General features: G+C 43.1%; 2 protein-coding genes across 2 annotated transcripts in view; one reads left to right on the forward strand and one right to left on the reverse strand.

The window, feature by feature from the left end:
- Nucleotides 1-340: 340 nt before the first annotated feature.
- CTSL (cathepsin L) lies at nt 341-5,265 on the forward strand. The gene is made up of 8 exons (XM_043453400.1): nt 341-455; nt 927-1,062; nt 1,554-1,676; nt 1,769-1,915; nt 2,100-2,324; nt 3,233-3,395; nt 4,304-4,421; nt 4,890-5,265. The coding sequence occupies exons 2-8, from the start codon at nt 937-939 to the stop codon at nt 4,987-4,989; spliced, it is 1,002 nt and encodes a 333-aa protein (XP_043309335.1). The 5' UTR covers nt 341-455; nt 927-936; the 3' UTR covers nt 4,990-5,265.
- A 13,631-nt stretch (nt 5,266-18,896) lies between these two features.
- The window catches only part of FBP2 (fructose-bisphosphatase 2), a 43,690-nt gene continuing 37,830 nt past the window's right edge, over nt 18,897-24,756 (reverse strand). Inside the window, exons 6-7 of the mRNA XM_043453695.1 lie at nt 22,576-22,695; nt 18,897-19,305 (exon numbers count right to left, since the gene is read on the reverse strand). Of these exons, the coding sequence (XP_043309630.1) occupies nt 19,111-19,305; nt 22,576-22,695 (315 nt within the window). The 3' untranslated portion in view covers nt 18,897-19,110. The remainder of the gene's footprint in view (nt 19,306-22,575; nt 22,696-24,756) is intronic.

Here is a 24,756-nt window from a genome sequence, read left to right on the forward strand (position 1 = left end):
GATTAGGACTTAAAATTTAAACAAAACAAGACAAAACCCTAGGGAAGGAGGCACAGGGTTGCGCTAAAAATCCACTTGGGACCCCCTGCAAGCCTCTTTTCGTGAACCACCGACCAAGCGCACGAATTCGAGATAATTAGTTGATCCGGGTCCCCAGGGAGGCGCCGGCCGCCCTTCTCAATTCTGCCCAGTGGCCCCCAGCTCGCTGCCGTGGGGTCCACTGAGGCTGGCATCTGGACAATTTGGGACCAGCCTTGTCACGCGCCGGGAGTCCCAGCACAGGCCCCGCCTATATGAAGCTCAGCCAATCGCGGGGCGTACTGGGGGGGGGGGGCGGGGCCTGCCGAGCGCAGTCCTGGAGCCTTAAATAGGAGGTCTTGGTGCCCACAGCCCAACTTAAGACGCCCCGGGATCTGGAGTCGCCGCCTGCACCTCTGCGGCAGCCCTCGCCACAGGTGAGCGCCACGGGCTGGGACGTAGCGCGGCGGGGTCACCCCGGCTAGCAGCGCGACGGCAGCCTTGGGGGTTGAGGGCTTGAGGAGGGGTTCCAGGAGGCGCCGGTCTGACAAGGCAGCATGACCCCCGCTAGCTGGACTGCAGAGCGTTTGTCGGCACCGCGTCTACATACTCTGTCAGCGGAGGGACTTCGCTGGGCCCGCCCCGGACTGGGCCCGCCTGCAGCGCGGGCGGGTGGCTCGTCCTGGCCGCTGTTTGAGTCCCAGAAGAGCCTGACCCTGTCCCGCGCGGAAACTGGGGTCTCAGAGCTCTTTTTCTCCACCCACATCCATAGACTTCCCCTACTGTCCTTGTATAAATACTTGGGAATATAAATATTTTTACTCCACCATAGTGGCTCAGAAAAAAAAAAAAGATGGCCTTTTAGAAAGATTGGTTTAATCAGATACTCATTTCTTCTCCCTTCCTAGGTTTTTGAACATGAATCCTTCACTCCTCCTGACAGCCCTTTGCTTGGGAATAGCTTCAGCTGCTCCAGAATTTGACCACAGTTTAAATACACAATGGGAATTGTGGAAGGCAGTACACAGGAGACTGTATGACTTGGTTGGTAACATCTGAAACTGTCCATCTGAAATTCTGCAGAGAATGGTCCATGCTGTTGGGAGTTTATAGCAGATAGTAGTCTCTTGAGGCTGGCTCCTATCAGGGCAGTAACTTCATGGCACCTGTTACTGAGTACACTATGGGCATCTGCCCTGTCATGTGGGCGCTGGAGAACAGCTCCCAAGAGTATAGAGCCATCTCTGGCCATGGTCTCCCTTCCTCTTTATACACAAATCCACTTGGTGACGGTGTGTGCTGTTGCTTCCAACTCTGTGACCAGGCTTCTCTGTCCATGGGATTCTCCAGCAAGAATACTGGAGTGGGTTGCCATACCCTCCTCCAGGGGATCTTCCCAATGCAGGGATTGAATCTGTGTTTCTTGCATCTCCTGCCTTGGCACGGGAGTTCTTTACCACTTAACACCACCTGGTGAAGCCCTTGGTGAGTTGGATTTAAATAGAAAAAAGTATAGGTTACCTGTTTGCCTCTAGAATGAAGAAGGATGGAGAAAAGAGGTGTGGAAGAAGAATATGAAAATGATTGAGCTGCATAATCAGGAATACAGCCAAGGGAAATATAGCTTCAGCATGGCAATGAATGCCTTTGGTGACATGGTGAGTGTGGCATGAATTTTTTGTGCCTTCTCCTTAACAGTTTAGCAAAATAACCTCTTGCTTTTCAACATTCTATTTCCTTTTCCTTGAAGACCAATGAAGAATTCAGGCAGGTGATGAATGGCTTTCAAAGGCAGAAGAACAAGAAGAGGAAAGTGTCCCAAGAAACTATCTTTGCTTCGATTCCCCTGTCCGTGGATTGGAGAGAGAAAGGCTATGTAACTCCTGTGAAGGATCAGGTATGATGGTATTCAGCAGATCTCTCTCCAAGAGTAAAGCCGAATAGGAGTTGCCATCCTTGCTCTGATACACTGTGCAACAACATGCAATTCACTAGGTTTTAAAAGCATTTCCAAATATATGGGCTACTGTCAAAGTCTTGCTATTTGTTTTGTAAATTATGCTTTTAAATTTTGTTTTCAGGGTAAGTGTGGTTCTTGTTGGGCTTTTAGTACCACGGGTGCCCTTGAAGGACAGATGTTCCGAAAAACTGGCAAACTTGTTTCACTGAGTGAGCAGAACCTGGTGGACTGCTCTCAACCTGAAGGCAATCACGGTTGTCAAGGTGGCCTCACAGATAATGCCTTCCAGTATGTTTTGGATGTTGGAGGCCTGGACTCAGAGGAATCCTACCCATACACTGGATTGGTAAGAGGAGCTCCTTGTTATCAAAGTTGAACAAAGGGGAAAACAGATATCATGTTTAGAATCCACATTTTAGATTGTAGAATCTTTATCTGCAGACTGTCAGAACGGTCATTAAAACAGTTAGCTTTGCACAGTTCTCTGTTTAGCTACTTACCATGTGTTCATGCTGTCGCTTCAATCATATCCAACTCTGTGCAACCTTCTGGACTGTAGCCCACCAGGCTTCTCTGTCCATGGAATTCTCCGGGCAAGATTACTGAAGTGGGTTGCCATGTCCTCCTCCAGAGGATCTTCCTGACCCAGGGATCGAACCCACATCTTTTATGTCACCTGTATTGGCAGTCAGGTTCTTTACCACTAGTGCCACTTGGGAAGCCCAGAGAGTTACCATAAAGCTGTTAATATTTCTATAGTACGTGGAAATTACATTTGTTGTTGTTGTTTAGTCACTCATCGTATCTGACTCTTTTGCAACCCCATAGACTGTAGCCTGCCAGGCTCCTTTGTCTGTGGGATTTACTGGGCAAGATTACTGGAGTGGGTTGCCATTTCCTCCTCCAGGGGATCTTCCCGACCCAGGGATCAAACCCCCGTCTCCATGTCTCCTGCCTTGTAGGAGTAAAGGTGGATTATTTACTGCTGAGGCACCGGGGAAATATACATATCATCCTCTATAAGTACAAATTTCTCCTGAGTAAAAGTTTCTTATGGGCAGGTAGATTGAGAGTGTCTGATTGAATAGACACAAGCTAATTTTTCCATTTCAAAACAGCCAATAGCATTTCATTTCCTGGGATGCTTTGTAACAAACTTGACTTGGAAATCATTAAGCTGCAGATTGTCTTGAACTCATGTACCCCAGGAGGAGGATGGTATTAATCAAGTCTCTTCCCCATTACCTTTGAAAGGCTGGCACCTGCCATTACAATCCCAACAATTCTGCTGCTAATGTAACTGGTTTCGTGGACCTCCCTAAGCAGGAGAAGGCCCTTATGAAGGCAGTGGCAACTTTGGGCCCCATCTCTGCTGCTATAGATGCAAGCAATCCATCTTTCCAGTTCTATAAGTCAGGTAAGTATTTGTCTATGTTGAAATTTAGGCAGAAAAAATGGAAAATCACCATGACAAACAGCAAAACTGACTCTTCAGTATGTAGAATTCAATGTAAAATTTGAAGGTGTATAGATTTAATATAGTTGTTAATATTAGTATTTGTGCCTGATGTGTCCATTTGACACTACTTGAACCATATCCCCATGATTTTAAGCATATATTCATATATATATATATAACATATTCATAAATATATTTAAATGGCTACTTAATTTGATTCATATAGCTTAGTTCACTTTTTTCCAGTTGTGTGTGCTCAGTTGTGTCCATAACTCTTTGCAGCCCCATGGACTGTAGCCCACCAGGCTTCTCTGCCTGTAGAATTTTCCAGGCAAGAATGCTGGAGTGGGTTGCCATTTCCTACTCAAGGGGATCTTCCCAAGCCAGGGACTGAACCCACGTCTCGTGAGTCTCCTGCATTGGCAGGCAGATTCTTTACCACTAGCACCACCTGGAAAGCCCTATTTATGACTGTAGCCACCCAGAGTTTCACTGTTAGAACTTTGAAATTTTCCAAAGAATTTTGCTACTGTAATTAAAACTAGAAAGAACTTGGCTGAAGTAATTTTGTGTTGTGTGCTATTTCCCTAGACTGAATGTCCTGAAAGTAAAATGATAAGATTTTATGGAGTGTTCTTTTATGTCTCTTGACATGCTGTTTACAAAAGAGAGTATGCTGTTTGTATATCTGCTAGTGTTAGGTGAGGGCCTGGATCCCTGGCCTAGAATGAAAAAAAAAGAATCTTGTTTTTAAATCTTATCTAGATTTATATCATTTAGCTGAATTTTGATATTTCTCCTTGCCCTAATTAATAGAGTAGGTCACTTGGAGGTCTTCACCCCAACATTGTATTTTATTTTCCCAGGCATTTATTATGAGCCAAAATGCAGCAGTGAATCCGTGGATCATGCTGTTCTGGTAGTTGGCTATGGCTTTGAAGGAGCACACTCAGATGACAATAAATATTGGCTTGTCAAAAACAGGTATAAAATGTCCCAAATACTTATATTTGAGGTTGAAAAGGGGAGTCCTTTTTGGAATCAGCATTTGAATTCAGGTCCTCAAATCCTTAAGTACACTTCTGAAGTCTTATGCCACTTAGGGTGATCACAGACATATTAATGTTTGATTATAACATTAAGATACTGTCTGAAGTTGCCTAAGGTATTGATGTAGTTTTGGTATCATCTCATTTCTAAATCCAAACATTTTTTTAATTCTAAAACACATCTGGCCCCAAGAGTTTCTTTTTCACATCTCTAATTGTATAGTTCTGTGAAAGGTTTGGGGATAGAAGTTATTTGTACATTTAGAACTCAACCATGAACAAGAACAACTGCATTTCTTGCTTCTTTCTGAATCTGTCTTGACCTGTGGTGCACTGTTTAAGTATTAATAAATATAAATGTGTTTGATTCTTTGTATAAAATGAAAACCTTCTCTTCTTTCAGCTGGGGTGAACGTTGGGGCATGAATGGCTACATAAAGATGGCCAAAGACCGGAACAACCACTGTGGAATCGCCACCATGATCAGTTATCCTACTGTCTAAATCTCAAAGGCTGGATTAAGAACAATATCCAGAGGAAGGATATTCTCTTAAAACTGACCAGACTTTATTGTGTGGGAATGAAAGACTTGAATCATTGAAAATCCAAGTTGTGATCTGAATTTTATCACCTCTTTACTCTGGTGAAATATTACCACTTCTTTCACTACTGTTGTAAATATGTTTGTATGATCAACTTGCCTAATGAATTTTGAACTTTCATGTTTTAAAAGGATGTATAAAGTTTTACCTTTTAAAATAAAACTTTATTTCAGAATAGAGGTGGTGCTTCTTTCTGTTTTTAATACATTAAATTTTTGTAGAGTAAAAAACATAATTGGGCTCTTAAGACATAACTGATTATTTGTTGTTGTTTTAGTTGCTAAGCCATGTCTGACTCTTTTGTGACCCCATGGACTATAGCCCACAAGGCTCCTCTGTCCATGGAATTCCCCAGGCAGGAATACCAGAGTGGGTTGCCATTTCCTTTTCCAGGGGATCTTACCAACAGGGATCAAACCCACGTCTTCTGCACTGCAGGTGGGTTCTTTACCTCTGAGCCACCAGGGAAGCCCCTAACTGGATGTGCCAGTGGTCTATTAGGAGAATGGCTGTGTGGCCTTCTGGTTCTTATAGTTACAAATACGCAGATCTTATGTTAGTTGCCCATTGACTGTGTCTGACATCCTTTGAATAGAGCAAAATCTGACAATCTAAAGGACAAGGGTAAGTCGTCTTGTACAAGAGTTGTTAAAAAATCAAAACAAAGCTAGCTTGAATTCTCTTTTGAGCCTCCTAGATTACTGAATGTGTCTCACACTCCGGCCACCTGTTTATCCCCCAGGCACTGTTGTGGCTCTCCTAGGAGTCTCTCGAGTCCCACTTGCTGTGACCACCACCAGCTGGGACCACGGGCTCACCACTTCCAGGAAGGCAGCCACATGGGGCCTCTTACCTACAAAATCCCGAGGGGATGTTTGTCCATTACCACCTCCAGAATGAAGTCAGGAGGTGTTCCAGGTGGACCGTGGGTCTCACGACCCCACCAAAAGGGGAGTGAGTAACACCAGGATCTTCCTCTTCACCTGGCTTGGCCGATTCTGGGACACATGACCACCGGATCCTTGGGGCGGGGAACGCGGTAATGGGGTGGGGTGGAGGCGGAGAGGGGCGAGGAGGCGGAGTCCCAAGTGGCGGAAGAGGATGCAGAGGGGGCATGGAAGGGGCCGCTCAGAAAGCCACCCACGACGAGTCATCTTTCTGATGACTCAGAAAGCCCAGCAGAACAGGGAGCTGGGGGACAGATGTGGGCAGCCCACTGGGGCCCACGTGAGCTGGGAGTGGTACCGACGGCTTCGCGAAGGTTGCCGGCAGGGCGGAGACAAGTGGTGCTACAGTGGGGTCCTCTGAGACCAGGCGGGAAGGGGATGAAGAATTGAGGAACTAGGGAGAAGGGAGGGAGGGATAAGTAAGGGGGAGGGGCAGGGGGAAGCAGGGCGTGGTCTGCTGCGCAGGCGTGCTAGGGCACTGCCCTGGGGAAAGACGGTAAATTGTTTTCATAAGGAAATAATTCACATTTTAGAAAAGTGAACACCCACGCATATGATTTCCAATCGAGAAAAGGGCCTTAGAGATCATGATCGTTTGACCCACGATGTTATAGGATATAACTCTGAAAATCAATGTCCCAGAGTCTGTTTCTGGTGCAACTTGCCGGACTTCTAGTGAAGACAACGTGGCTACTTTGCAACAGACCCAAAGCATTGCCAAGAATGTTTATCTTCACATCCATAAGCAATGAAGGACAAGCACCCACTTTTGAGACTGGGCTTCAAAAGTAGTCTGGTGGCCTCAGAGGTGGACAATAGGCGAATATCAGAAGTGATTGTCCGAAGCCTAATTTACACCTAGGTCCCTAATTCCTGAATTTGATTTTAAAAAGAAAAACTCCCTACATTCTGCAGGCTAAGGAAACACATAGTACTTACTGTCTTTGGGTTTAAAATTCTCATATTCCTACTCAAGGAAATAAAAAGCAAGTGGAAGCATTCAGTTAATAGAATGCTGTAATTCCTTATGAGGACATGAAGTGGAGCACAGTTAGGGTCTCAGCCCACAAAACTTCCAGCAGCCTCTGGTCAAGTCCATCTGCACTGGACTGTGTGTAACGCTGGAGCCTCAGTGTGGCCACAGCTGCTTATATTTCCAACTTCCTGACCCAAAATGACAGATGTGTTTGGAGTAAAAGTCTGTGTGTTTTGAGATAGCACAATCCAGTGTAGCCATGGGAAAATTTGGGAGGCTCCTAATCTGAGCCCCTTTGACTGGTTGGGACCAGATTGAGACACCAGAATGGTAGCATCCTCTGTGTCCTGGTGACGCTGTGGAAGAGACATTCCCAACCCTGAGGAGGAGATGGTGCTATTCGAGGGAGCTGGTTGAAACACCAGCAGGGAGAGAAACCTGATGTGGACCCAGAGGATCCAGTCAATGTTATTGTTGTTGTGTTGTTTAGAGACTAAGTCATGTCCGACTCTTGCAACCCCCCCGGACTGTAGCCCACCAGGTTCTTCTGTTCACGGAATTCTCCAGACAAAAATACTGGAGTGGGTTGCCATTTCCTTCTCCAGGGGATCTTCCCAACCCAGGGATCAAACCTGGGTCTCCTGCATTGCAGGCAGATTCTTTACCACTGAGCCACCAGGGATGCCTGAGTCAATCAATAATAATACAGGATAAAAGGGTGGGTGTCTGAGCATAGAATTCCCAGGTCACAACCCTTAGAAAAGAGAAATGACATTTAGAGAAAGTGGAAAGTGCTTAGATTAAGCTGCGGGAGATGGGGCTTTTTAGGTTTTTAGGACACACACAGGCTTTTAGGACACAGGGGAACCAGTGGGGCATGCAGTGAAAAGACTATTCCGATTTTTTGTTACTTTAAAAACAAACTATAAGGAAACATAGCAGTTTGGGGAAAAAAAAAAAAAACTATCTTTCCAATTTCCTGACTGAGCTTAACTACACTGTTTTCCATTGGAAGTCTTTCATGCATGCGGGAATCACTAGCAGTTCTGACAGGCTGACATCCAAGCAGGCTCACTCACATGGCTGTCCTAGATGCTGTTGCAGTCTGGGCATTCAGCCCTGGCTGCCAACCAGAGTACCTACATGGACCTCCCCATGACTTGAACTCCCATGGCATGAAGGCTGGCTCGGAGAGGAACATCCCGAGAGAACAGGCCAGAATGCCTAACGAAGAACTGTAAGGCTTCTTTTGACCTGATCTTAGTCCCAAGTGCAACCTCTGCTGCTTCACTGTATTCAGGGCATGTTGCCCAGGTTCCAGGGGAAGGGGTTGACAGTCCACCTCCTGGTGGGGCAAGGCAAGGTCATTTAGTAGAAGAGCATGTGGGATGGAAGATGTGGTTGTGGCCATCTTTGGAAAAGGCAATCTGCCACCTTCAATCTCTGAAAGTCCACTGGAAAGGACTCCTTAGTGTCTGTCACCTTGCTTCACTATGACAGGCTAGTTCATACTGCTTTCATGTAATCTTGGAAGTACAGCCCAAGATTCTAAGAAAATGCCTAGCTACTGATATGAATGAAAATGTGAAGACCTCTCAGATGTCAAATGATTAAACAGATATTAGGATCTTTTGGAACTTTCAAAGACATTTATATTTATGCAAACTGTGAAAAGTTTGAAAAAGTATCTGTCGTAAAAGCTTTTGAAAATAAGCCAACTGACATAAATCAAATAAAGCTGAAAACAAATTTTGATTTTAGACAAATGTTGCCATATCAGTAAACCAAGGATGTTGCAGCCATCAACCCCTCAGCCACTAAAAGCTGCCACCAGCTGTGAACCTGAGGGGATTTAGGATGGAGAAAAACAGGATACCAGACCTAGATAATTAAGGTGCAAATCAAAGAAATGATTGCAGTGAATCCAGATTCTGGCATCTCGCTAAACATAGAAAAGCACTTTTAAAGTAATTAATTGACTTCCCTCGTGGCTCAGAGGGTAAAGAATCTGCCTGAAATTTGAGAGACCTTGGTTCGATCCCCAGATTGGGAAGATCCCCTGGAGGAGGGGCACGGCAACCCACTCCAGTATTCTTGCCTGGAGAGAATTCCCATGGTCAGAGGAGCCTGGTAGGCTATAGTCCATGGGGTCTCAAAGAATGAGGTGCAACTGATTGACTAAGCACACAAAGTAATTAACAGTTATCTTTTGATGTTCTGACTGTATGTTAGTCACTCAGTCGTGTCCAACTCTTTGCGACCCCATGGACTATAGCCCGCTAGGCTCCTCTGTCCATGGAATTTTCCAGGCAAGGATACTGGAGTGGGTTGCCATTTCCTTCTCCAGGGGATCTTCCTGACCCAGGGATCAAACCTGGGTCTCCTGCCTTGCAGGCAGTTGCTTTACTGTTTGATCTACTAGGAAAGCTACCTGGGGTATTTTTTTATTTGTTTTGTTTTGTTTTTTGCAAAAACTCCTATATATCCTGGCTCCTCCCTTACCTCCTCAGAACAGTCCTTCAGAGTTATCTGAGAGGCTGTCTCTCCTGCTTAAATCTGTAGATGAAAGTGAAAGTGAAGTCGCTCAGTTGTGTCCAACTCTTTGCAAACCCTTGGACTGTAGCCTACCAGGCTCCTCAGTCCATGAAGTTTTCCAGGCAAGAGTACTGGAGTGGGTTGTCATTTCCTTCTCCAGGGGATCTTCCCAACCCAGGGATCGAACCTGGGTCTCCCGCACTACAGACAGACACTTTACCGTCTGAGCCACCAGGGAAGCCCCTAAGTAAAGCATAATTCCCAACTTTAAGGTTGTGCTTTTTTTCTTCTTCTTCAGTTGACACAATAATCTGGTCTGAAACATAAACTTACCATCAGAAGCTGAAAAGTCAACCGAGGATTCCTCCCTAGAGCCCTCATGGGGATATAGCCCTGCAGACACTTTGGTTTGGAATTCTGGCCTCCAGGAGTGAGAGAGTAAATTCCTATGACTTTAAACCATAGTGTGTGGTGTATGTCAGCCCCGGGAAACGCCCGCCCTGGCCGGCACAGCTCCCCTGTTCTCTCCTCCGCAGCCCAGACTGCCCAAGAGGACTCATTGGCTCAGGACCACCCAAGATGAGTCAGACCTGCTGAACACAGAGGGGTAAGTAACATCAGGAATCCCTCAGCTCATAGTGTTCTCAGCCTTTCCTCGCAATTCTTCAAATGGTACTGTCCACAAGGCAATAGTCAGCTAAGACAGGAGAAGTTGAAGAAACCCTACAATGACTTCGCAGTGGATTTAAAGATCAGCAAGTGGAAAAAATGGCACAAGAAGCTTGGGTATCTTTTCCCTTCCTCACAAGTCCTCTCTCATCTAAATCAAGCACTGGTCAGTGTTTCAAACTAGAGATAGTCGATACCTCATAGAAAGACATTGTCACACATTAAAATGCACTGAAAACAAGCTTTGCTTCCTTCTCTTTGTATTTAACTTGAGAATTAAAGTTATTAACTTGAAAATTAATGTCTTCTTTACTCACTGGCACCACTTTTACTTGATGACATCAAATGTTTCCTGTTTTTCTCTGTGAGGGAGGAAAGATGATAAGATGTGAAGGGAACATGGGAGTTGATGCAACAAGACTTAATATTAACAATATAAACGCTGCTAAAAAAAGTAGTCGTGACACAAAATGGCCTAAGTCATGCTGGGGAATACTTTTATGGTCTTTTTTGACACTGAATTCCTGCCCCCTAGTAATAGGAGTCTCTCTCTGACTCCTGGGTTGACTTTTGCTTTCCTTCGGTAGGAGGTAGTCCCGGCCCGCACTTACTGGCCCACCACCCTCATTCTCCCTGGATGTCTTGGGAGCCTTTTGTCACATGACTTTTATCACAGACTGTCATACTGTCCTGCGTGTCATTCTAACTTCCAAGAAGAGAGCTTCCTGGAGATGAGCTGCGTTTCCAAACAAAAAACCCTTGTGTGCCTGAGAAACTCTTTTGTTAAGGAATGGGCCAGAGAACATGGTCTCAGGTGGAGTTAACTATTCACCTGGTGAGAACCAGAATTTACCTTTTACCTACTCACTTTTCCAGCTATTTATTTACCAGTAAATCAAAACTACAGCAAGGTATCACCTCACACCAGTCAGAATGGTCATCATTAAAACTCTACAAATAACAATTGCTAGAGAGGGTGTGGATAAAAAGGAACCCTTCTACACTGTTGGTGGGAGTGGAATTTGGTACAGCTACTATGGAGAACAGTATGGAAGCTCCTCAAAAAACTAAATATAGAGTTACCATATGATCCAAAAATCCCATTCCTAGGCATACATATGGACAAAAGCATAATTCTGCCCTTACCCAGAACTAAAATTAAAATAACCCCTGATAGTACTGTTCTCCCCTCCCCTGATTTATTTTTCCCATAGCGTTTACCACCATCTATTACACTTACATTTTATTTGTTAGTTTTGTTTACTGTGTCTCTTCCACACATCAGCATTCAGTCTATTCAGAGATCCACACAGAGACAAGGGGTTCTGTTTTGTTCACCTCTCTATCCTCAGTGCTGAAGACAAGACCTGGCACAGAGTAGGCACACAATATGATCTGCTATCCGGACAAATGAATAACCGATGTACTCACATTATATGAATACATTCTCAGAGTTTCCAAAGTCTAGCAGTGAAGATAATGCAAAGGCCCCTTTTGAAACTATACCCCCTTAAATATTCCCCTTCCTCAGGGGAACAACCACAATTATTAATTCAGGGATGTGAATAGTCCTTTTGCTTTGTCTTTACCCAAACACACGTGGAGTTTTGTTTTTCACTGTTTTTTTTTCTTCTTCTTCTTTTTTTTTTTAAAGGTGTAAATGTGTCTTGTCCATCATAAAACAAGCAAGCAAACCTCCTCTTAGCCCCAGGTTACTACTGCAGTTACTACATTATATTCTTCTTCCTGTTTCCAGCTGAATCTCTTGAACAGCTTGTTTAAACTTGCTATACTCCACATCCTCACCTTTTATTAAGTCCATCCCTAAAGTCCAGACCCTTCCAAATGACCTCATTTACTCTAGTTACTACAGGTACCACCTGAAATTTCTGATGACTTTCAGTCCCTCTCCTGAGCTCAACACCCCCCATGTACCCAACTGCCTATAAGATGTCCTAACCCAGCTAACCCACAGAAACTTCAAACTCCAATGTACAGCGCTGAATTTTCCCTGGGACAGGTCATCGGCAAGTGCTCCCTGGCTTTGTATATGGCACAAACATCCATTTCATTCATTCCCTCCCTCTCCTTTTCTCTGACATACATAATCAACCCCTGATACCTCAACCCTCATGAATATTTCTCAAACACCTATGCTTTCTCCATACTTATGGCTTTTTTGCTTGTCACGGTCACATTACCATCAACTTCCATGGAGATGATGACATTGACTTTCTAACAAACCTCTCGTTTGACTACTCCGAATCCATTTTCTATAGTATAAGTTGTGGTTCATTTGTCCAGTTACGTCTGATTCTTTGCTACCAAATGGGCTGTAGCATGCCAGGCCTCCCTGTGCCTCACCTTCTCCCAAAGTTTGCCCAAGTTCATGTCTATTACATCAGTGATGCCATCCAGTCATCCCATCCTCTGATGCCCTTTTCTCCTTCTGCCCTCAATCCTTCCCAACACCTCCACAACTTTCCAATGAGTCAGCTGTTCACATCATATGACCAAAATACTGGAGCTTCAGCTTCAGCATCAGTCCTTCCAGTGAGTATTCAAGGTTGATTTTCCTTAAGATTGACTAGTTTGATCTCCTTGCTGTCCAAGGGACTCTCAGGAGTCTTCACTAGCACCACAGTTCAAAGGCATCAATTCTTTGGCGCTTTGCCTTCTTTACGATCCAGCTCTCACAACTGTATGTGCCCACTGGGAAGACTATAGCCTTGACTATACGGACCTTTATTAACAGAGTAATGTCTCTGCTTTTCAACACACTGTCTAGGTTTGTCATCACTTTCCTTCCAGGAAGCAATCATCTTCTGATTTCATGGCTCCAGTCACTGTCCACAGTGATTTTAGAGCCCAAGAAGAGGAACTCTGTTGCTAATTCCACCTTTTCCTCCTCTATTTGCCATGAAATAACGGGACTGGATGCCATGGTCTTAGTTTTTTTAATATTTTAGTTTTAAGCCGGCTCTTTCACTCTCCTTCACCCTCATCAAGAGGCTCTTTACTTCCTCTTCACTTTCTGCCATTAGAGTGGTATCATCCACATATCTGAGGTTGTTGATGTTTTTCCCGCCTATCTTGATAGTATAAGCAATATTTACTAAAATGCATATTGATTATGTTCCTCCATTGCTTAAAACTCATCAGTGGCTCCCCATTGCCCTCAGGACAAATTCCAAACTCCTTAACCAACTCAGAACACCCTGTATGAGTTAGGCCTTGCTTACCCCTGCAGCCTCACCTCTCACTCCCCCTCCTCACATTCTACTCCCAACTGAATTACCAGCTGTGCCCCCAGTAGATCATACTCTGAGTGAGTGAGTGAGTGATGTCGCTCAGTCGTTTCTGACTCTTTGCAACCCCATGGACTGTAGCCTTACCAGGCTTCTCCGTCCATGGGATTTTCCAGGCAAGAACACTGGAGTGGGTTGCCATTTCCTTCTCCAGGAGATCTTCCAAACCCTTGAACCCAGGTCTCCCGCATTGCAGGCAGATGCTTAGCAAATCATACTCTACCTATTCTCAAATCTTTGCCCATAGGTTCTGTCACCTGCTCGTGCATATCCTCTCACTTGCTTTCTCCACTAACTTTCTCCTGACTAGTTTCTGGCCTCACTTTCAAGTCTCAGTTTAAATGTCATTTCCACTGGAAAGCCTTGCCTGACTCCTCACTTTCAGAACAGCAGCTCCTTTAAATGGCTCCAGAGCAAACATACAGTACTTTATTCCTAGAGCCCTCATCACAGTGAGTGGCAATTAAACACGTGTCTCATCCACCAGGCCTGAGCTCTTTGAGGGCAGGGACTTTGTCTACTTCACAGCTAAATCACTAGCATGGGTTCATGGTGTGTGTGTGTGTGTGTGTGCCCATTTCCCCGATCAGTTGTGTTTCTCTGGAGAACCCTGACTGAAATACAGACCCACCTTATAGACCCACCCTCCCTCTCCCACCTTCCCTCCACATCTTTCTCATTTGTATTCTCTTCCTTACCAAAAAAAAAGTGAATAGCTTTCATTTCACGAATGTGAAGCCAGAGAGTAAAGAACATGTTAATTCGATTCAGGTTAAAAGGAAACAAAAGGCCAAAGCGTGCTAGCAGACATATTTTCTTTCTGCATTTGTCTATTTTAATATTAAGAATGCCTTTGTATAAATCTATTTAATATATTTATTTCCAGTGGGTTTGTAAGTCCCAACTTATGTAAACTACTACATAGCAAATCTGTTATCTCCCTGCATGTGGACATTTAAATTGTTCTCATCCTGGGTATTTTGTTTGTTTTATTTTATTGCTTGTTCATTTTTGCTGGTCAACTAGGTATATATGAAGTTCACAAAGGCTAAGTATACTAGCAACTATAGTTTGGAATAAATCTACAAGAATCAAAAGTCAACACATAGCTTAGATTGCTAAACAGAGGAAGCAATTGTAATTCAGTATTCCATATTAACCTAGAAAAAAAATACAGCATGAATTTCTGTGAATAAGGTAAAAAAAAATTATTCTCATCCTTTTGCTATCACAAATAATACTTAATTTTTAAAAGACTAATATAGGCTTTTGTAGATACCAAAATGGGACTATTGGGCCAGGGAGGCTTTCCAATTAGAAAGAACTTTCAGGGCTTTCCTGGTGGCTCAGTGCTAAAGAATCTGCTTTTGCTGCAGCTAAGGCTGGGAACAGCCAAATAAATAAATAAAATAAATAAATATTTAAAAAAAAAAAAAAAAAAGAATCTGCTTTGCCATGCAGGAGACATGGGTTTGATTCCAGATTTGGGAAGATTCCACCTGCTGCAGGGCTACTAAGCCTGTGCACTACAACTACTGAGCCTGTTGCTCTAGAGCCCAGGAGCTGCAACTATGGAGCCCATGAGCCACAACTACTGAAGCCTGAGTGCCCTAGCCCCTGTGCTCCACAACACGAGAAGCTACTGCAGTGAGAAGCCAGTGCGCTGCAACGAAGAGTAGCGCCACCCCCACCCCTGACTCCCACTCACAGCTAGAGACAGCCCGCACAACAACAGAGACCCAGCACAGTCAGAAATACAGTCAATAAACAAACATTAAAGAAAAAAGAACTGTCAAATTGCCCTCCCAGAAGAATGTGCCCACTATCTGTCTCACCAGCGGGGATAAGGGGATCATTTCCCAGCCTTGTTAGCAATGTAATATTTGCAGTCTTCATTGTTTCTTGTAATTCAAAATCACTGCAGATGGTGATTACAGCCATGAAATTAAAAGATGCTTATTCCTTGGAAGGAAAGTTATGACCAACCTAGACAGCCTATTAAAAAGCAGAGACATTATTTTGTCAACAATGGTGCATCTAGTCAAGGCTATGGTTTTTCCAGTAGTCATGTATGGATGTGAGAGTTGGACTGCAAAGAAGCTGAGTGCAGAATTGATACTTTTAAACTGTGGTGTTGCCCATCAGCAGATGAATGGATAAGGAAGCTGTGGTACATATACACCATGGAATATTACTCAGCCATTAAAAAGAATTCATTTGAATCAGTCCTAATGAGATGGATGAAACTGGAGCCCCTTATACAGAGTGAAGTAAGCCAGAAAGATAAAGAACATTACAGCATACTAACACATATATATGGAATTTAGAAAGATGGTAACGATAACCCTATATGCAAAACAGAAAAAGAGACACAGAAATACAGAACAGACTTTTGAACTCTGTGGGAGAATGTGAGGGTGGGATATTTCAGAAGAACAGCATGTATACTATCTATGGTGAAACAGATCACCAGCCCAGGTGGGATGCATGAGACAAGTGCTCGGGCCTGATGCACTGGGAAGACCCAGAGGAATCGGGTGGTGAGGGAGGTGGGAGGGGGGATCGGGATGGGGAATACGTGTAAATCTATGGCTGATTCATATCAATGTATGACAAAACCCACTGAAATGTTGTGAAGTAATTAGCCTCCAACTAATAAAAAATAAAAATAAAAAAATAAACTGTGGTGTTTGAGAAGACTCTTGAGAGTCCCTTGGACTGCAAGGAGATCCAACCAGTCCATCCTAAAGGAGATCAGTCCTGGGTGTTCATTGGAAGGTCTGATGTTGAAGCTGAAACTCCAATCACTTTAGCCTCCTGATGTGAAGAGCTGACTCATTTGAAAAGACCCTGATGCTGGGAAAGATTGAGGGCAGTAGGAGAAGGGGATGACAGAGGATGAGATGGTTGGATGGCATCACTGACTCAATGGACATGGGTTTGGGTGAACTCCGGGAGTTGGTGATGGACAGGGAGGCCTGGCGTGCTGTGGTTCATGGGGTCACAAAGTATCGGACACGACTGAGCAACTGAACTGAACTGAACTGAATCTGATGTTATTTTACTTATATTTCCCTGATTATCAGGGAGTCTAACCACCTTTTCACATGTGTATTGACTATTTGCGTTTACTCTTCTGCAAATTGCAGTTTTTTATCGTTAGTTTATTTCTCTAGGATAGCTTCTTTTTTCTCTCAATATGTATGATTCTTGGTGTTCATTTTTTGTTATATATTATAAATATTTTCTCCTAAGCTATAAATTGTCTTTTTAAATTCATGGTGTATTGTTTTTATTTCGATGTAATCACATCGGTCTTTCCTTTATATCTTGGGCTTTGTGTCTTTTGATCCTGTTTAAGGTCATAAATATATGCTTTATCTTTTTGCAATGCCTTTACAGTTTTACTTTTTATGCTTAATTTTTGAATCCATCTGCAACACATTTGCAGATCCAGGTTTTGGGTTTTTTCCCCCTCAAATGACAAGCTAATTATTCAAACACCAGTCATTTCTTTACCCACTGATTTGAAACAGCATGTTTTCTTTTTATTTTTAAAGAGCACCTATTAAAATATCTTTTCTCCTTTTGATGTGTTAATGGGTCTGCTCCCTCGAAGTTCATCTGTACAAATTACAAAGGAAACCAGTGAATGGTCCCACTTTCCTCAAGTGGGGCCACACCTGGAGAGTGTATGGCCCTGGAGGCTGCTGGAAAATGGAAAGGACAACTGGGCTTCTCCTGAATTGGACACAAGCAATACCTTCACTAAACTGTGAAGGTATTCAGGAAGGAATGAGAAACCAAGAGAAAAGGGATTCTCAAATCACTTAGGCCAGAAGGCACAACCTCTTTCTGATGGTCTTTCCAGACGCTGCTTATGAAAGCACTGGCCACCCAGGCACCACTGACTGATACCCTCAAATCTTTGATATGTAGCCACTAAGAATTGAATGAGAGTCCCATGCTGTTTGCTAGATTCCTGTTTTTAGATTTGATGTGCAGGGACCAACAGTCTCAGCTTAAAGAAGGATAGTGAATGAATCTTTCCCTGAGCACCTACCATATTCATCAGAGCAATACAAATCATGATTGAAGGTGGTATCATTCAGCTTTGCTTCCAGAAAAACTTTCCTCCTGGCTGTGAGGTCTTGAAATCATGTGTTATAAGTGCACCATATCAATTTATTCCTAAGAAGCAAAGACTTCAGTTTGAATTGTTCAGATATAAGTTTCAGATGAACTGTATAATAAAGCATTAATAGCCCATTGCTTATCATCAGAATTTTTCCTAGAGAAAGAAAATTTCTGTGTTTTGTGGGGGGAGATGAAAACTTTTTGATTATGCTTAAATTTTACTGCTTCCCTTACTGCTGCCAAGCAGAGGTGGACTGAGGAACAAGGTTGAGTCCTGAATTATATCCAAATTGAAATCCACCTCTGGGCTGTATGAACCACCTTGTCCAAAGCGAAAGTGAAGGAATGTTTCCTTCCATGGTTTCTCCAAGCCCCCACTTCCCCACCATTGCCTTTTGCCTTAATCTAATGCATTCTTTAATGGGTTTTCTAATACTGAATCATTCTTGAATTTTGGAGTAAAGTCTGACTTTGTCCTGATGTATCTTTGATTTATATTTCTGGATTTGTTTGTGAATATTTCACTAGGCATTTTTGGCCTCCAGGTCTATACACATATATAGCAACTCTTGGAAAAGTAAACAGATTTCTGATGCATAGCCACCCATTCCAATCATAACACAGTTTGGACAAATGAAGTCATTAACCAATGTACTCTGGTTAGGATCTAGAATGGATTAAAGTATCCCAAAAAATTAAAAAGGAAAAGTCACAAGGCTGAGAAAACCAGGTATTAATTTTTAAATATTAACTCCAGTTAGTATGTGACTTTGTCAACAGGTGACCACATTTTTCCATTCAAGTAGTTATTGGTCATCCAAATCTTTGCTCCTAAAAATAAGTTGGATTTGTCCTGATGTATCTTTGTTTGCTTGATCCAAAATTTTACAGTTTAATAGCCATGAGATTTATAACTCAAAGCCTATCCACAATAAGACAAAAAACTTTTAAGAAATTAAGTCAGCCATTTAAATATCTATAATGGATGAATTTATATACATTAAATATATATAAGTATATATAAAATGAGTATATATAGTAAATATATGTATCTACTTTATATGAAAGGAAATTAATCACTATAGGATTAAGACATTAGGTTCAAATTTTCAGCCAAGACAAATTCTTAACTGACCTCTGTACTTTCTGCCCACAAGGGATAGCTGCTGATTACTTGGGCTGATAAATAACAACCCTATTTACCACTGTTCATGATGGAAGACAAATCACAGTTGCTCTTTTCACATGTGAGTTTTATTTTCAGCCCTTTACACTGAGCACAGACTCGCCTCTGGCTTCTAGACCTGTTGTGAGCAGTGGGCTGCTGCTCTTCTGCACATGATTCAGTGGATTTACCTTCTGTTTCTCATCACCAGCATTCACTCACTTATTCATCTAGGGTCCCTAACAAAGCACATACAAAGAGAAGAGGGCTTGTGGGTCAGACTCACTACCTGCCTGCCTGATTTTTCTGTACACAGGTGAGATATTCCTGTACATCTTCTGGGGACCCTAGAATGAGGGGGACTCGTTGGTGAATGGCTTCAGGCTTCACGTCCAGCACTGGTTGGGTGCCTGTGGTCGCCAGGCCTCCCGCCTGCTCGATGATGTAGGCCACGGGATTGCACTCATACAGGAGCCGGAGCTGCGGAGAAACAGAGTCAGGTGGACAAGTGTTCCAAGTTGCCAAGATCCCCAAACCATGCGCCTGAAGCTCCAGGAGGAATTCCAACTGCTGAACCTCTGTCTCAATAGTGCAAGTACATTTGCGCATCTCAGGGGAGCCGGCTGCCAGAGACCCACAGTCTCCACAAGGCTGGCCCCAGCTGATGCTGATCACATATGCCTCTGGGGACACCTCTGCTCGATAGCTACCTGTCTCCTAACCTTTGTGCTTATGAGAGACTTGGGAGTATGAGATCTTAGTATTCACTCCTCACTGGTTCGTCAATGTGGCGAAGTGATTCTGAGTCCAGGTTAGGAGCCTCTACATGCCAGACCTTAAGGCCAATAGAGTCAAGCTTGGATGGGATCGGAGGGTCACCTAGAGAGTGCTGGGTGGTCTCTCAGGATAACCCCAGTGTCCAGGATCATGGGGAGGAACAGCTCAAGTGTCAACTTGGCTGAAGAGTTTGCTGGTGTTTAGATGACCTCTTCTTTTGACCCCTTAGACTGAGTTGCGTAGTCTCTTGTTGCTTGCTCTCCCACAGTATCCTGTATTTCCCCTTTCATGATAATCCTAACTCTGAGGTTTGTTTAACATCTGCCTTACTCCTTGGACGCCCTCCCTTGAGGGCAGGGGAGGCATCTCTTAAGGTTGGTCTTTGTGGCATCTTCATTCCTAGTATTGCCTGACATGTAGGCAGTGTCCAAACAAGGCTGCACAAGGGCTCCCAGGGGAGGGCAGAAATGGGGAGAAATCAGCTGGATCATTTTTTGCCAAGCTGGGTACATGGATCCAGTGCCTGTTCTGAGAAAGAAATGTCCTTCTAAAAGGCACTGTGGGGCGACTAGGTGTCAATCCTGTGTCCAGTTAGGATATGGTGAGTTGCATTGAAATGGGCTGATTGAATGTCCTTTCTGGGTCTTTTTCTGTCATTATGTTTTGACTTCTTCCTCATCCCCTGACCCCCAGCAGACACACACACACACACACATCACTTAGATTCAGGTGATGTTCTTGCTGCATGCTCTGACTCTATATCACACCATCCTCTCCTTCCTTCCCTTGTAGGTATGAAATCTGTAACTTAAACTTCCTTTTCTGTAATCAGCTTTCAATGTGATTGATCCAGCTCTGCACGACTTCTTCCCATTCTTTTCTTCATAGTTACATCTTGTGCTGATTTTTAGATTGTTGTTATTTCAAAGAGAGGAACAAACTATTTCCGATCTGAATTGGAGAGCTAGGCACTGGCAGAAAGTAAGTTAAAACTGTAGGGGATATTTATTTCCATTTTGGGGAAACAGAATAGGATGCTTTTATTTGTACCATGTTAATTCAGATACTATAAACAAAAACATAGATAGATAAGGACAGGGATACTTACATAAAACTTACCTTGTAACCAAGTTTTGTTCTGACCTTAAGATATTGTTGTAGTAAACTCATTTTAATAAACTCATTTTAACACACAGTGTCCAGACCTTCATGGTGCCTTTACCTACAGGCTATGTGATCTACTTTCTTCCCCACAATTAAAATCTACATTGCTCCACAGAGACAATAGGAGGAGAAGCAGTCACACCCCACCACCCACCCCCTCACAGAAACATGGTCACAGAGACCAGGAGAGCTAAAACATGGAGATCAGAAATCAGTGGTACCTAGAGCCTGTTATAGAGACTGAAGTAAGTCAGAAAGAGAAAAACAAATATCATATATTAGCACATATATATGGAACCTAGAAAACTGGTACTGATGAACCTATTTGCAGGGCAGGAATAGAGACGCAGACACAGAGAACAGACTTGTGGACACGGCAGGGGAAGCAGAGGGTGGGATAAATTGAGAGAGTAGCATTGAAACATATATATCGCCATATGTAAAACAGATAATGGTAAGTTTCCGTGTAACACAGAAGGCTCAAACTGGTGCTATGTTGGGATGGGATGGGGTGGGGAGTGGGAGGGAGATTCAAGACGGAGGGGATATATGTATACTTATGACTGATTCACGTTGTCATATGGCAGAAACCAACGCAGCACTCTAAAGCAATTTTCCTCCAAATAAAATTTAAAAAAAGAAATCAACAGTACTTTGAATATGATACTGTGAATGTAGATCTATATATGCAGTTATATATCTTATGGAAATATTTTTGTAATTATATGTAGATATTTTCTGACTAATTTTAAATCATCTTAATATTAATGCTAAGTCACTTCAGATAGCTAGTAGTAATTAGTCTTAATGTTCTCCTTGTTAGAACTGAGTAGCTGGCAAATGTGGTTCTACTTAAGAATTTCCACATCTTCTACTTGATCGCATGTAATACTCCTTAACACTGTTCTGCTCACTAGATTTATCTGTCCAACAAGCTAATATACAAGAGCTAAACTGTCACAGGAAGAGAAATGCTTGATACACCAACCGGCATGTTAAAAATCTTCTCTGTGGTTTCACTTGCTGTGTTAGACTTTATCGTGGCTTTGAATCTGGCATTCCAATAATTCAGATTGGATCACCCACACTGAGAGATGCATATACGTGTGGCTAGTTGTTAGTGTGTCAGAGAATATGCAGACATTTATTTGAATTTGTCTTCTTACCTATGATTCTGTGACTGGCTAAAAATCAGACACCTTTCCATAGCAGGGTCTATTCAAGATAGACGAATTGGATCATAGGACTCCCACTTGATAACACAAGTATTTTAAATTTGGTTTCATAAAGTTGCAATGAGATCTTCCCAGACCTATCTTTACAGGTAGTTCAGAAATTCTTAGCCTGAACTTCTGGGAATTCTCTAGGAAATTCTTGGGTTGACCTCAGGTTATTGTGAACCCCTTGACAACATATGTAATGTGTATGTTTACATGTAATACATTTCATGTAAGTTTCATAAGTTTCATTAAGTTCTCAAGAGGATCTATGATCCAAAATCAGCTGGTAATGAAGCAAAAAGACAGACACAGCATGTGGAAAGTGGGGGATGAACACAGCTGATTCACAGCGAACTGAGGAGCGTGAGAGCCGCAGAAGTGAAGGCCAGTGACAGTCACCAACAACTTCAGCCTCCTCCTTCTCCAGACCTTCTATCACAACCTTGGAAGTCTATTAATGGGATATATGCTTCATTTCTCTTCCACCTGCCCACTCACAGACAGATGGTAGCCAAAAACAGGCGTGATGAGAAAGGGAATTGTGACCGGCTCCCTGAGCAGATTCAGCCAGTGGACAGAGGAGAGTTACCTTGCCCTTCGGACTTTTCTGGTTCGCTGGGTACAGGAAGATCCCTCCATAGACAAGGGTGCGGTGCACATCAGCCACCATGGAGCCCACGTACCTGGCCCCATAGGGAGCACTGCCGTCCTGGAGGATGGAGAGGGGAGAGGCAAGATGCAATGGGTTTAGCAATCAGTCAGCACTTGCTTCAGGTGACATATCCAATGGGTGTGAGCTCTGCATTCCAGGTCCTCTTTCCTCTACCCGCTAGCTTAGGAATTGAAATTATTATGTAGATGACCATTCCATTCATTAGGAGTCCCCAAACTTCAACTAGTAATTGGACTCATTAAATGTTGGACTGCTTAAAGTGAGAGACAATATGTGTCCTAAGACAGAAGCTAATGAGAAAAAAAAAAAAAAAAAAAACACTGAAAAAAGAAGTATAGACAAACACCAACTGCTGGGCTCCTCTGAATCTTCTCCTTGGCCCCCACAGTTCAGAACACTTTTTAGCTTCTTGAAAACCAGATCCCCTTGAACCATGACAACTTTTACACTTACTGCAGGCAGTGTTTACCCACTGGTAAAATTATTTTAAATACCTTTAGAAATCATTCAAAGAAATAAAATAGCTTCTGTGTAAATGCCAATTTCATTAGTCTTGTAATGAAAAGAAAATCTGCTCTGAAAGAAATAAGTCAAAGTTCATGAGTTCCCTTAAGTAAGGGCATATCAGTAAGGCATGACTATCTGATGAAAGGGCTCCTTCAGGCAGGTTTGCTTTTCCCTCACTCAGTGACCCATGTGAGATTTCTGTGTCTAATCTAATAATTCTCTAACAGGACAAGGAAATACCAAAAATTTTCAGAGCAAATATCCAATGCTTTGTGTGGCATCAGCCACTATAAAATGCATTGATTTTATAAGCATTTATATGCCAAACCCCTCCATCAGTGTGTGACACCCTTGGGGAAAAGACTGTCTGCTTGATCTTGGCATCATTCCCTGAATTCAGCCTGGTGTGGGGCAAAAAGTAGCTGCTGGGGAAATACTTTCTGAAGTGCATACACATGAGATGTCTTGAAAGCACTATTCAGGTTGTATGTTAAAAATTACATGGAAGATTTTGCCTCCTCCATTTTATTTATTTTTTTTTTCCTCCATTTTATTTACATAATGATATCAAGTATACAAAACACCTTCAGATGCCAATTAAGAGACTTCTCAATAGGTAAAAGAATGCAGGTCTGAATTGGGGATGAAGAAAATGGACTAACTTGAGTAGCTCAGAGGGTAAAGAGTCTGCCTGCAATTCAGGAGACCCAGGTTCAATCCCTGGGTTGGAAAGATCCCCTGGAGAAGGAAATGGAAACTCACTCCAGTATTCCTGCCTGGAGAATCCCCATAGACAGCAGAACCTGGCAGGCTACAGTCCATGCGGTCGCAAAGAGTCGGACACAACTGAGTGACTTCTTTCACTTTTTGAGGAATATTTAGGAAATAGAGTTGGTAATGTCCAGTAAATGATTAGTTATGGGCATGAGGAAGAGGTAATTCTCTGGATTCCCCAAACTTTGTTGGGAATGAATATGATGGTAGAGGCAGTATAGGTCCAGAGAAGAAAACCAGAAAGTAGTAAACTTGGAAGATGGTGTGTATGGGTGTGTGTGTGTGTGTTTGTGTGTGTGTAGAGTGGTGGGGGGTAGGGAATAGGAGGGTCAGAGTTGGATATGTGGAGTTTTCGGTGTCTGGAGGAGCAAGCAGATCTGAATCCTATCAGAAGAGACTGGATGAGATCACCCTGGGGGGACAAGTGTGAGCCAAAAGGTTTGTTGGGAATAGAGTCCTATATGTACCAAGACTGAAGCATAGGCAGAGGTATGGGAACTAATAAAAGAAGAAGATGGTTAGGAAGATGGATGGAAAACCAGACACAAGGCTAAAGAAGACGAGTTTCATGAAGGACGGGATTGCTGTTGTTGTTGTTTAGCCACCAAATTGTGTCCGACTATTTTGCAATCCCATGGACTATAGCCTGCCAGGCTCCTCTGTCCATGGGATTTCCCAGGCAAGAATACTGGAGTGGGTTGCCATTTCTTTCTCTTGGGAATCTTCCAGACCCAAGGATTGAACCTGTTTCTCCTGCATTAACAGATAGATTCTTTACCACTGAGCCACCAGAGAAGCTGGGAGGGAAGAGTAAAC

The sequence above is a fragment of the Cervus canadensis genome, chromosome 30 (genome assembly GCF_019320065.1).
Source record: "Cervus canadensis isolate Bull #8, Minnesota chromosome 30, ASM1932006v1, whole genome shotgun sequence".
Taxonomy (NCBI): Eukaryota; Metazoa; Chordata; class Mammalia; order Artiodactyla; family Cervidae; genus Cervus; species Cervus canadensis.